Source organism: Caretta caretta, chromosome 26 (genome assembly GCF_965140235.1).
Source record: "Caretta caretta isolate rCarCar2 chromosome 26, rCarCar1.hap1, whole genome shotgun sequence".
NCBI lineage: Eukaryota > Metazoa > Chordata > Testudines > Cheloniidae > Caretta > Caretta caretta.
Window position 1 is genome coordinate 12,423,497 of NC_134231.1, and position 12,088 is coordinate 12,435,584.

Sequence of the window (12,088 nt, forward strand, 5' to 3'; positions counted from 1 at the left end):
GGGTTTTGTCCAAGTTGTTCTTAAAAACTTCCAGTGAGAGGGATTCCACAGCCTCCCTTGGAAACCTATTCCAGAGCTTAACTTCCCTAAGAGTTATCAAGTTTTTCATACTGTCTAACCTAAATCTCCCATTGCTGTAGATTAAACCATTTATTTCTTTTCCTATTTTCAGTGGAGATCACTGTCATCTTTATAACAACCCTTAATATATTTCAAGTCTGTTATCGTGCCCCCACCCACCCCCTCTCAGGTCTTCCTTTCTCAAGACTAAACGTCCTCAGGTTTTTAACCTTTCCTCCTGGGTCTGGTTTGAAAACCTTTGATCATTGTTAGGGCCCTACTAAATTCATGGTCCAAATCCATGCAGATTTGCGCATGCAGTTGGGTTTCTAATGCACACTTCGAAGCAAATTTAACCGTCATGGGATTTTAAAAATCATAAATTTTCATGATTTCAGCTATTTAAATCTGAAATTTCAGGGTGTTGTAATTGTAGAGATCCTGACCCAAAAAGGAATTGTGGGGGTGTCACAAGGTTATTTTGTACGGTGGGGGAGGTGGGGTTTGCAGTACTGCTCCCCTGGAGAGCAGGGTAGCAGCTGGAGAGCAGCAGCTGCTGGCTAGGAGCCCAGCTCTGAAGGCAGGGACGCTGCCAGCAGCAACACAGAAGTGAGGGTGGCACGGTATGGTTTTGCCACCCTTACTTCTGTACTGCTGCTGCTGGCGGGGCGCTGACTTCAGAACTGGGCACCTGGCCAACAGTCGCCGCTCTCCGGTCACCCAGCTCTGAAGGCAGGGCAGAAGTAAGGGTGAAAATACCGCAACCCCCCTAAAATGTCCTTGCAACCCCTTGGCAATCCCTTTTGGGTCAGGATCCCCAATTTGAGAAATGCTGGTCTCCCTTGTGAAATCCGTAGAGTATAGCATAAAAGCACACAAAAGACCAGATTTCACCGGGGGAGACCAGATTTCACGGTCCATGATGCATCTTTCATGGCCATTAATTTGGTAGCGCCCTAATCATTTTTGTTGATGTCCTCTGGACTCTCTCCATTTATCCACAAGCATCCAGCCGAGTAGAGCGGGACAATTACCTCCAGTCTCTTATAGTTGATTTTCCTGTTAATACACCCCAGAGTGATATTAGCCTTTTTCACAACTGCATCATGTTGTTGACTCGTATTCCGTTTGTGATCCACTATAATTGCCAGATCCTTTTCTTCAGTACTACACTTCTTCGGGTTGTTTTTTTTTTATTACTTCATTTGATTTTTTCCTTTCTCAGTGTAGTACTTTGCGCATGTCTTTATTGAATTTCATCTCATGGATTTCAGATCAATTCTCCAATTTGTTAAAGTCATGTGGAATTCTAATCCTGTCCCCCAGAGTGATGACACCAAGTATCTAAAAACGTTATAAGCATACTTGCCACTCCATTATTCAAGTCATTAATGAAAATATTGAAAAGCCCCAAGCCCCTGTGGGAGCCCACTAGTTACATCTTCCCAGTCTGCAAAAAGAACAGGAGTACTTGTGGCACCTTAGAGACTAACAAATTTGTTAGTCTAAGGTGCCACAAGTACTCCTGTTCTTTTTGTGGATACGGACTAACACGGCTGCTACTCTGAAACTTCCCAGTGTGACAGCCCACCATTGATAACTGCTCTTTGAGTACGTTTTTTCATCCGGTTGTGAACTCACCTTCAAGTAATTTCATCTAGATCTCATTTCCCCAGTTTATGAGAATGTCAAGTGGGACTGTTTCAAAAGCCCTTGCTCAAATCAAGATGCATCACGCCTTCTGCTTCCATCTATCCATTAGGCCAGTAATACTGTCAAGGAAGGAAATGAGGTTGGTTTGGCATGGTTTGTTCTGACAAATCCATGTTGGCTGTTACTTATCACCCTCTTAAGAGTAAAAGCACTGGAACAAATTTACCAAGGGAGGTTGTGGAACCCCCAACACTGGAGGTTTTTAAGAAGAGGTTGGACAAATGCCTGTCAGGGATAGTCTAGATAATACTTAGTCCTGCCTCGTTGCTGGGGATTGGACTAGACGACCTATCGAGGTCCCTTCCAGTCCTATATTTCTATGTCATTAACCTCCAGGATAAGAGGTGGGACTGGCAGAAACCTTGGGCCTGTAACACGTTGAGTTAACTCAACAGTATCTCAGGCTACTCCACTGAACTCCTTTTTTTGCTCTTCAGAGAGAAGGAAGGGCTACAAAAAGCCCACGAGATCTTGACCAGGCTCGGCCTGGACCCATCTGCAGAAGATTGCATAGCCACCAAGCATATCTGCCAGATCGTCTCCACACGCTCGGCGAACCTCTGTGCTGCTACCCTGGCCGCAGTGCTGCGCCGCATCAAGGAGAACAAGGGAGTCGACAGGCTCCGCTCCACCGTCGGCGTGGATGGCTCGGTGTACAAGAAGCACCCCCAGTAAGCCGGAGGACCTAAGTGAGGCTAGCAATGCGTTTGCGAGGAAATGGCCCTGGGGGTCATTCTGCAGCTCGATGGGGTTGAAAGCAACCCAGTCCCAGGGCTGTGACTCCCAGTAATGTCTGTGAGAGTCCTGTATGCTGTTCATGGCTGTAAGCGGGTGGGCCTCACCCCTGCGGCGCCTCCTGCTGGTGTCCTGGGAATTAGCTCCACTTCCAGCCTTGGAGGGCCCTCTGCAGGCCGGTGTCCCGCTTATGCCGGGCCCCCCGTGTCCCTCCCAGTGCCCCTTGTACACCGGGGCGCTGCCCCCTGGCAGTAACCCCTCACTTGCAGGGTCTCCCTGCCCTGGGGAACCCCCACCCCGTATCCCTACCTTGCCTCAGTCGTAGGCTCCTGCCAGTCACTAGCTAGCCCCCGCGCCCTGGGGCAGACTGCAGTATGAGCCGCTCATCACAGAGGCAGCAGGTCCAAACCCAACTTTGCCTGTCTAACCTTGGGCTGTCCCCTGCAACCCCAGTACCTGTTGGGCCTAATACTAGGCCGCAGTCTGGGGCTTTCCTGGCTGGAGCTCCCCCAGCTCCTCAGGCCCTTCCCCAGCCCTGCTCTAATCTAGGTACTCTGCTTAGGTCCCTGCAGCCAGGTCCCTCCCTCTCAGAAGCTAGAGAGTCTTTTTAGCTTCAGCTCAGCAGCCCCTTTATAGGGTCAGCTGAGTCTGTTTGGCTCCCTATCAGCCCAGCCTAAGGCTCCCAGCCCCAGCCCTCTCCCAGGGCTGGCTTTTAATCCCTTTGGGCTGGGAGCGGGTGACCACTCCGCTACAATTGCCCAAATCAGTAGTGTATCAGTTAAGGCACAAGCAAAGTCACTTTTAATAGATTGCATGGTTTGTAACAAGCCTCTAAATTTGTGTTGGAACTTAGAGCATGAGGCCTGGGAATTGGACCCCCGTAGGTTGCAATCTGAGAGGCAGGGTAGTCCAGTGAATAGGGCGCAGGCTACGAGCGTGGAGACCCATGTTCTAATCCCAGCTGCGCTGGGACTCTGTTTTCCCAGCTTTCCTGCCAGTCTGAGGTGCCACCAGTGTTAATGTTTGTAAAAATGCATTGAGTGAAAGGGCTTTACAGGAGGGCATGGAAGAAGTTAAAGAGCTGCAGGAAAAGGCCTTCAGAAGCTTGTCCATCAGTGGATAAGATCTTGCGCTACAGACCTAAATGAGGTCTAGCTTTGCGTAAGGCTCAGTGGGGTATAGGCAACAGGGATTGAACCTGGGACCTCTGGATCTAAAAGCACGAGTCTCCCTTAGCTGTCTATATGTGGGCCAGCCACCAGTAGAGGGGCCTGGAGCACCACGCTCAGTGGGTGACACTCACTTCCCCCTCTGTCTGTGCAGTTTTGCTCGGCGCCTTCAGAAGACCGTGCGGAAGCTGCTGCCAGACTGCGACATCCGATTCGTTCGGTCGGAAGACGGGAGCGGCAAAGGGGCCGCTATGGTCACGGCAGTGGCCTACAGGCTAGCAGCCCAGCAGAAGGCAAGGCAGAAGACCCTGGAAGCCCTGAAGCTGAGCCATGAACAGCTGCTGGAGGTGAAGAATAGGATGAGGATCGAGATGGAGAGGGGACTGAACAAAGAGTCGCACCCGGACGCCACTGTGAAAATGCTGCCCACTTACGTGTGTGCCACTCCGGATGGAACAGGTAACACCCTGTGTGTGTGAACGCTCCTGTCCCCTCCCGGATAGAACATCAGACTGTCAAGGGGCCAGAACCTGCAATCTGAGCTCCTTTGTATTTCAGGGTTTGGATCTGCCTGGTGGGGGCTCTGCCTGGTGAGTGCTCGGCCGCTCTGCCTGGTGGGTGCTTGGCCTCCCCCGGCCCTGACCCCATTCCACCCCTTCTCCCAAGTTCCCGCCCCTGCCCCGCTTCTTCTCCACCTCCTCTCCCTCCCTCTCAGAAATTCCTAAGCACCGCCAAACAGCTGTTAGGCGGCAGCGGGAGGGAGCAGGAAGCGCTGGGAGGAAGTGGGAGGAGTGGGGGACGTGGCGCGCTCGGGGTGGGCAGAAGGAGGCGAGGAGTGGGGAGCTTGGCTGCCAGTGGGTGCAGAGCACCAGCTAATTTTCCCCCGTGGGTGCTCCTGCCCCGGAGCACCCACGGAGTTGGCGCTTGTGTGCTGCCTAATCCACTCAGGCCCTGTCTCAGAGTGGACTCTCAAGCTGGCACTGGGCATTAACAAACACGAGTCACTGAGGAACAGGGTGGCTCTTTGGGGACTGTAGCCCTATATTTTTGGACTTCAGATTTGCACATGCCGTTGGGGTTTCTCATGCACACTTTGAAGCAAAGAAAGTTCCGGAACAGTTTCCGAGGAAACGTGGCCCAGTGGGTAGAGCACTGGACTAGGACTTTGTTCACCTGGGTTCTACTCCTGACTCTCCCACTGACCTTGCAGCGTGACTGTAAGCAGGTCACTTCCATGCTCTGTGTCCCTACTTCCCCTCCTGCACCTTCTCCGCTTTAAGAAAAGGAGTACTTGTGGCACCTTAGAGACTAACCAATTTATTTGAGCATAAGCTTTCGTGAGCTACAGCTCACTTCACATGGCTGTTACTCTGAAACTTGTCCGCTTTGTCCATTTAGATTGAAGCACGTAGCACAATGAGGCCCTCGTCTCAGTTGAGGTTTCTATGCGTTGTCTTGGTACAAAGCATAATGGGGACGGAGAATTGGTCCTCCATGGTTCCTTCCGATTCTCCAGAACAGAAGAGTTCAGAGGGTGGATTCTGATCTCTCACTGGTTTAACTCCCATGACATCAGTTTTCACTGGTCTCTATGAGGTTGGGATTAACCCCTCCATTTCCAGGCTCTTCGTGTCGCCTGCTCGCTTTACTTTGCATTCCTCGGTTGCTCTGCTGCCTGCAGATGAGAGGTTGGGGCTGGCTGGGTCTTTGGGGTGATCTGGGTACATCATTCGCTGGCAGCCCCTGTGGACAGTGTTGTAACTGCCTTCGTTTGGGTTTCAGAAAAAGGCGACTTCCTGGCCTTGGATCTCGGGGGAACGAATTTCCGTGTGCTGTTGGTGCGTGTGCGGAGCGGGATTAGGCGCGGCGTTGAGATGCACAACAAGATCTACTCCATCCCGCAGGAGGTCATGCAGGGGACAGGAGAGGAGGTGAGCCAGGGCCAGCTTGAAAGGAGAAGAGGGGGCGTCTCGCCTGAAGTGTCCTAGTGGTTATGGTACGGGGTGGGAGCTGGGCCACCTGGCTTCTAGCCGTGGCTCTTGCCCCAGCCTGTTCTTTACCCTGGACAAGCCCCTTCCCCCTTCTGTACCTCCGTCTTTAAAATGGGGTGATGATACCATTTGCGAAGTGCTTTGACATCTAAGGGTGAGAAGTTACACAGAAATGTTGTTATTATAGTGTGGTTTAGGATCTGAAATTACACAGTCCAGCAGACCGACATGCTTGGACACCAAAGATGGATGCACTAGTAATGTCTATCTGTAGAACCGTCAAAACCATTTCAGGTAACTCATACTGCTGCAATAGTGTTCTCCATTCATAGAATGCAGACACTTCGTAAAGGTGTGCAAAGATCATATTTTATGGGTAGTGAAACGGAGGCACAGAAGTTGAGTGACTTCCCAGAGTCACACGGTGACTTAAGTATAATTCTGCAAAGTATTTCAGGCTGTTTAGTAGCATTTCTCAGTAGTTGCACTGGAGCAAATTCTGGGCACTGTGTTGCCTTTTGCCCCATTATAAAATGTATACAGATGCAGCTGTTCTGTGCTCACTTGTCAGTGTTATAAATGATAATAAGGGACCACGGCAAGAGGGCTTGGTGAGGAGAGGGGGAGCAGGGTGTCGGTGTGATGTATTCATGCCATGTAAATATTCAGACACCTGAAAGAAGATGAGATTTGGGGTGTCAGTTCAGCTTGCAGCCTAGCTGGGTGTGTTCCTGTTAAAAGACCAAAGAAATAAGCCTCGCTAATATTTCACAGCCAGAGTAAGATCAAAACCATGGGCCCAGGTCCACGGTTGTAGAACAGTGCCCCACATTTAGCATTCCCATCTTGCACTGTACTGACTATATCACGCCCATGGGGCTCTGTTAATCCATCCTTGCTCATATCTCCTGTCACATGGCCGCCTTCCAAGGAATCCAGCTGTTCTAGCAGCCAGCCTGACGCCTCAAGCTCTTGCTTTGTCCCTGAAACCCATCTCCTGAGTCTGGAAAACAAGCAACAAGGCTCTAAGAAAAGGAGATTCTCCCCTAACTCCCGCCTCTCCAATGCATTGAAATGACTCACTGACGCATTACCCTCCATACCACTCGCAAGAGAGTAAATCACAGATGTTCTAAAATAGAGCTGCAAATGTTGGGAAATCAGCATGACCCAAATTCCTTGCTGTTATAAACCCACTGCCCCTGGTAGAATTCAGGCAGCAGAGAATTTATCCCAGCACTAAGCAAATGAAGAGGGTACTGAAGAAGAATTTTCTTCCTGCTTATAATTTTCCCCTGCAATTTCAGTTAGGCCTGGTGTGCACTTAAATTTAGGATGAAAAATCCACACCCCTGAGGGACATAGTTATGTCAACCTAACCCAGGGGGTAGAAGTAGCTAGGCTGATGGAAGGATGCTTCAGTTGACCTACCTATGGTCAGTCGGGGAGGTGAAGTTCCTACAGCAACGGAAAACCCCCTTCTGCTGCTGTAATCTGCAGCTACACTATGTGGGGCCATAGTGGCATAGCCCCCATAATGCAGAGAAGCCCTTTAGATCAGGATAACTGAGCGAACACAACCTTAATTCTAGTGTTGCTCTGTGCTGGTGGAACAATTGTGGGCTTCCATCCCAGAGGTGGCTGCATTGATGATGCCCCCTCTCGTGAGGTGCCAAACAGCTCTTTGGAGAGATTGAGCCTCCTCAACACCCACTGCATCAGCGACAGTGGAGCGTGATCTCGGCAATGCAGATCAGCCCCCAGATTCATCGGCTGATCAATTTCAAGGCCAGATGGGACTGTTGTGATCATCTGGTCTGACCTCCTGCAGAATAAGGGCCAAAGAAGCTTGCCTAATAACTTCTGCATCAAGCCCATAACTTCTGTTTGAGCTATAGCGTAACTGTTTAAAAAGAGACCAAGTCTTGATTTAAAGACTTCAGATGTACCACATCCCTGGGTCAGTTGCTCCAATGGTGAGCTAATCTCACTGTTTAAAAAAAAAAAAGCTCTTTATTTCTAAAGTCTGAATTTGTTTTAGCTTCAGCTTCCAACCCCTGGATCATGTTCTGCCCTTTTCTGCTCAATTAGAACTGGCTGCTATCTGAAATCTCTTCCCTGTGTAGGTATTTACAGACCATAATCAAGTCACTTTTTGGCCATCTCTTGGATCAACCAAATAGATTGAGTTCCTGTAGCCTCTCACTATAAGGCATGTGTCTCTTAAGTTTGTAAAGAGCTTTTGCATTCCTCTGGGTGAAGAACACTGTATTAACGTTGAACCAACAACACAGTTTGTTTCGTTTTTTAACCTGTGTGAGAAATGCAGAGAAAAATCTTTTAAATAAAGAAAAGGGGGCTGAAGGAGAAAAGCCTGAAACTTCAGGTGATAAATTTGGGGCTGAGATGGGGTGGGGTTTGTATCCCATTGCAGATGGGTAACCCAGCCCCAAATGCTGGATTCAGGCATCACCTGAGTTTGGAGTTAGATTTTTATGGCTCTAGACTTTGTGTTGCTGGTAACTTATCCCCATCAAGCCCTCCAGTGCTCCCATTGAATTCAGTGCTCAGGATAAGGCCCAATGTGACTGTGTTTTAAATTTTGACTATATATAGCTAGGTGCCGCTGTATAATTAGCTACAGGAGGAAGACCTCAATGGAGATGGATTTTTCACTACTTGGTTATGCAGCTGAGTTGACGTGGTAGCCCATTGATCTTTGCTAGTACCAGCAGACACACTTTTACTTAGCTGGTAGCCTGGTACTTAATCAAGTTTTCCGCAGTTACTAAAGCAACTGCCTCTGGTTGTCTGTCTACAGCTGTTCGATCACATCGTCCACTGCATTTCTGACTTCCTGGAATACATGGGGATGAAGGGCGTGTCACTTCCTATGGGATTCACCTTCTCTTTCCCTTGCCAACAGAATAACCTTGATGAGGTAACCTATATCCAGCTACCTGGTATCTGTACCTACTAACTAGCCTGTATTGCTACACTGTTCAGAAACAGAGGGAAGGATTAGAAGATGACATCCTCGTTTTCAAACTTCCTTTTCCTGTTTCACTTGTGAGTCTGTTGCCACCTCTAGACATTTCTCCTTATCTTGACCCTACCTGACCTGAAATCTTGCTTATGCCCTACCCCCTTTCCATCCTATTGTAGTTCCCTCTTCCATAGTCTTCCAGAACACCGTTGGCAGAGCAGTTCTGCTCCAAGATGGACCATCGTCGACCTCCTCCTTAGTTACCTGCCCGGGCTTCCTAGCCACATCAAAATTCTCTTTGTGCCTCTCTGACCACTCTAATCTCATCTTCATTGTGTCCCAGCAATCCTGGGGCTAAATCCTACTAGAGGAAAGCTGCCCATAGTTGTCTTTCGCAAACTGTACTCTCTTCGTCCTCATCTCTGTCCCTTCCAGGTTGCTCTCCATGGAGGGATGTCCCGTGACTTGTCATACCCTCGTCTGTGATAGTTCTTAAATGTCATTATTACTATATATGTTTTTATTAATTCCACCCACAAGCAATGCTGGGCATATCAAAGGAGAGGTCCCTGCCCCAAAGAGCTTATGATCTAAATAGAGCAAATGTAGATAGAGGGTGCAATACAACATTATTCCCTGGCTCTCCTTAGTTCCTGTCGTGGACCAGGATGCGAGTGGTCAGACCTAGTTGTCAGAGCAGTGATGGTCAGGCCTAGTGGTTGGAGCAGGAATTAGGAATTGGAGTTGGGGGGGGGGGGGGGTCGGAGCCGGGGGTCAGTCAGGAGTCAAGCCAAGGGTTGGAGCCGGAGTCACTATCATGGGCTGGGGTGCAGAAGCAAGGAACTGGAACAAAGCAGGAAGACAGGGCCTCTGATGTAGCAGCCAGCCAAGGATTCACCTAGTTGCTCGGACAATTTCCTGTGCCTCCTCTGGCTTAAATAATGAGTCTGAGCCAATCAGAGGGGCTAGATGTCTCCTCCAATCAGGAGTTGCATGGGTGGTGCCTCTGGTGAGCTAAGGTCCACCGGCTCGTGCTCCCCACTGGTGCCAGGAGGCTGCTGAGTGGTGGCTGTAATCTCCAGGGGCCCAGATTCAAGACCTGCAATCCCTCATTTTTTTTCTTATTACTTCCCCTTCTGACCATCCACTTTGTCGCTTTAGTTCATTTTTAACCCTTTCCCTACCAAGAACTTTCCATCCCCCCCCCCCCCCCGCCCTCTAACATCCAGAGTCCTTTCCTTTTTAAACCTCACCTTAAACCTTCCTTTTCTTTCTAGCATCTTAACTCTCCCTGTAAAGCCTATTGCAATGCCATGTGTGAAAGAGCTTGGTGTGTTTTAAAAAACAAACAAACAACGAATTGGAATTGGTTTAAGATGTCACGTCGCAGAGCTATTTACTGCAAATATTTCGGTGAATATCTGCCAGGACTAATGGGAACATCAATGGGAAGCTTTTCCCCAGGCAGGAATGGGAGCTAGGCATCCATTGATGCCTTAAAAAAACTCCTCCTGTGTTAATAACCTGTATCATTGCAACAAAGAGGAGGACACAGCTCTAGTTAATATTGACGAAAACAATATCTAGGCTCCGCCCTCTGTGTGTAGCAGTATCTGTTGAAAAACATGTACCATTCAGGTCAGCTGGTGTCCTCCTATATCAAAAGGTGATTTAAAGCTCTCCCTTAAATAGGTTCTGAGTAGGCTGGCCAAGAGTTTGAACACTGTGCCCAACTTGTTGCCTTAAAGGGGCCTGATTTTAAGGAATTCTTGAGCCTTCTCTCATAAAAATGGCCATACTGGATCAGAACAATGGTCTATCTAGCCCAATATCCTGTCTCCGACAGTGGCCAGTGCCAGACCTTTAGGAGGGAGAGGGGTTGTACAGAACAGGACAATTGGGGTGATCCACCCCCGTCTTCCCTTCCTGGCCTCTGGCAGTCAGAGATTTAGGGTCACCCTGAGCATGAGCTTGCATCCCTGACCATCTTGGCTAATAGGTTTACTCTCAAAATCAGACCCTTTAAGTTACCACCAGTTGGGCACCTAAAATTACTAGTTGATCTTAAATCTTGACCACAGTCCCCTTTAGCCGTGTATGTGAACAGATGTAGCTACAAAAAGCACTCTTACCGGAACAGATCTTAAGTGACTGTATTGTATCTTTTGTTCTCTTTTTAAGGGGATACTTCTGAAATGGACTAAAGGGTTCAAAGCTACTGGCTGTGAAGGAGAAGATGTGGTGAACCTGTTGAAAGAAGCTATTCATAGGAGAGAGGTGAATGTCCATGGGACAACTGATCTGAGCGATCAGTGTGCAAATGAAAGGGAGAATTTGCGACTAGTCACTCAGATAATCCAGATCTGTTTGGAATTCTCACTGCAGCTAGAAAGGAAATTTACTTGGCTGAGCGTAAGGTCAGAAAATGGCTAAATGACTGTCGTATCTTACTCCTCACCAAGGGTTGGACTTGGGACCTCCAAAGCTAAAAGCAAGGGTCTCTACAGCTTGAGCGATTGGACTAAGGCCCTAGCTGGCAACTGTAGCAGATTTAGGTGTGCTGTGCTGCTGTGAATTCGGGAACACATAACGTGCTCTGAAAAAGGGCATTAGGTGAACTTCTTACAGCTGCAGGTTCTAACACTAGCAAGGTCATCCCGGCTCTTCAGCATGCCAGTGTAAATGAGCCAGGTTACAGGCAGTTTTACCTTGTTTGGGGTATTTTGGATCAGGCCCAGCTTCCTAAAGTGCTTGGCTCTGCAGATGAACAATCCTAAATACAAAATATTGCCATCTGAGGCAAGTCTACCCTGGTGGGGAGGAGACACGTCTGCGAGTCTGAGTCCATGTCTTGTGCAATGAGGCTAAAAAATAGCAGCGAGACATTCCGAGTCCGGCTGGAGCCCAAGCTCTGGGACTCTCCCAACCTGCAAAGTCGGAGGGTCCCATAATCCAGGCTCCAGCCCGAGCCTGAACGTCTGCACCACAGTTAAAAGCCCCTTAGCCTGAGCCCAAGTCATCTGGCACGAGTCAGCCGCATGTGTCTAAATGCCGTGTAGACGTGCCCTTAGTTGCTTTGATCCCAGTAATGGGAGATGTATAAAACCGACATAGGGAGACTTCAAAAAGTCAGGTCCTTTCTGCTCTGCATCATTCACGTTGAGGGTGTTGCTCTGAATGCAACAGTGAAAGGGCGCATAGAAGGTGCTGGTTCTTCCAGAATAATGCATGGTAGCCCTTTCTTCCCCAGGAGTTTGATCTGGATGTGGTAGCAGTGGTGAATGACACAGTAGGCACCATGATGACCTGTGGTTATGAAGATCCTTATTGTGAAGTCGGGCTCATCGCTGGTAAGAACTGAAGCTTTACATAACAAACCGATCTCTCCCCCGTAGCCAGTTCCTATTCTGTACTCCACTCACGTCCTTTTTCTT

The 12,088-nt window shown here is 48.9% G+C and overlaps 1 protein-coding gene across 2 annotated transcripts in view; it reads left to right on the forward strand.

The window, feature by feature from the left end:
• LOC125626497 (hexokinase-2) overlaps positions 1 to 12,088 on the forward strand; it is a 62,052-nt gene that overhangs the window by 35,782 nt on the left and 14,182 nt on the right. The window contains exons 9-14 of one of the 2 annotated variants that reach the window (XM_048829537.2): positions 2,211 to 2,444; positions 3,832 to 4,136; positions 5,460 to 5,608; positions 8,490 to 8,609; positions 10,836 to 10,931; positions 11,905 to 12,004. In XM_048829537.2, the coding sequence (XP_048685494.1) occupies positions 2,211 to 2,444; positions 3,832 to 4,136; positions 5,460 to 5,608; positions 8,490 to 8,609; positions 10,836 to 10,931; positions 11,905 to 12,004 (1,004 nt within the window). The remainder of the gene's footprint in view (positions 1 to 2,210; positions 2,445 to 3,831; positions 4,137 to 5,459; positions 5,609 to 8,489; positions 8,610 to 10,835; positions 10,932 to 11,904; positions 12,005 to 12,088) is intronic. The other variant, XM_048829538.2, reaches the window with a different exon arrangement.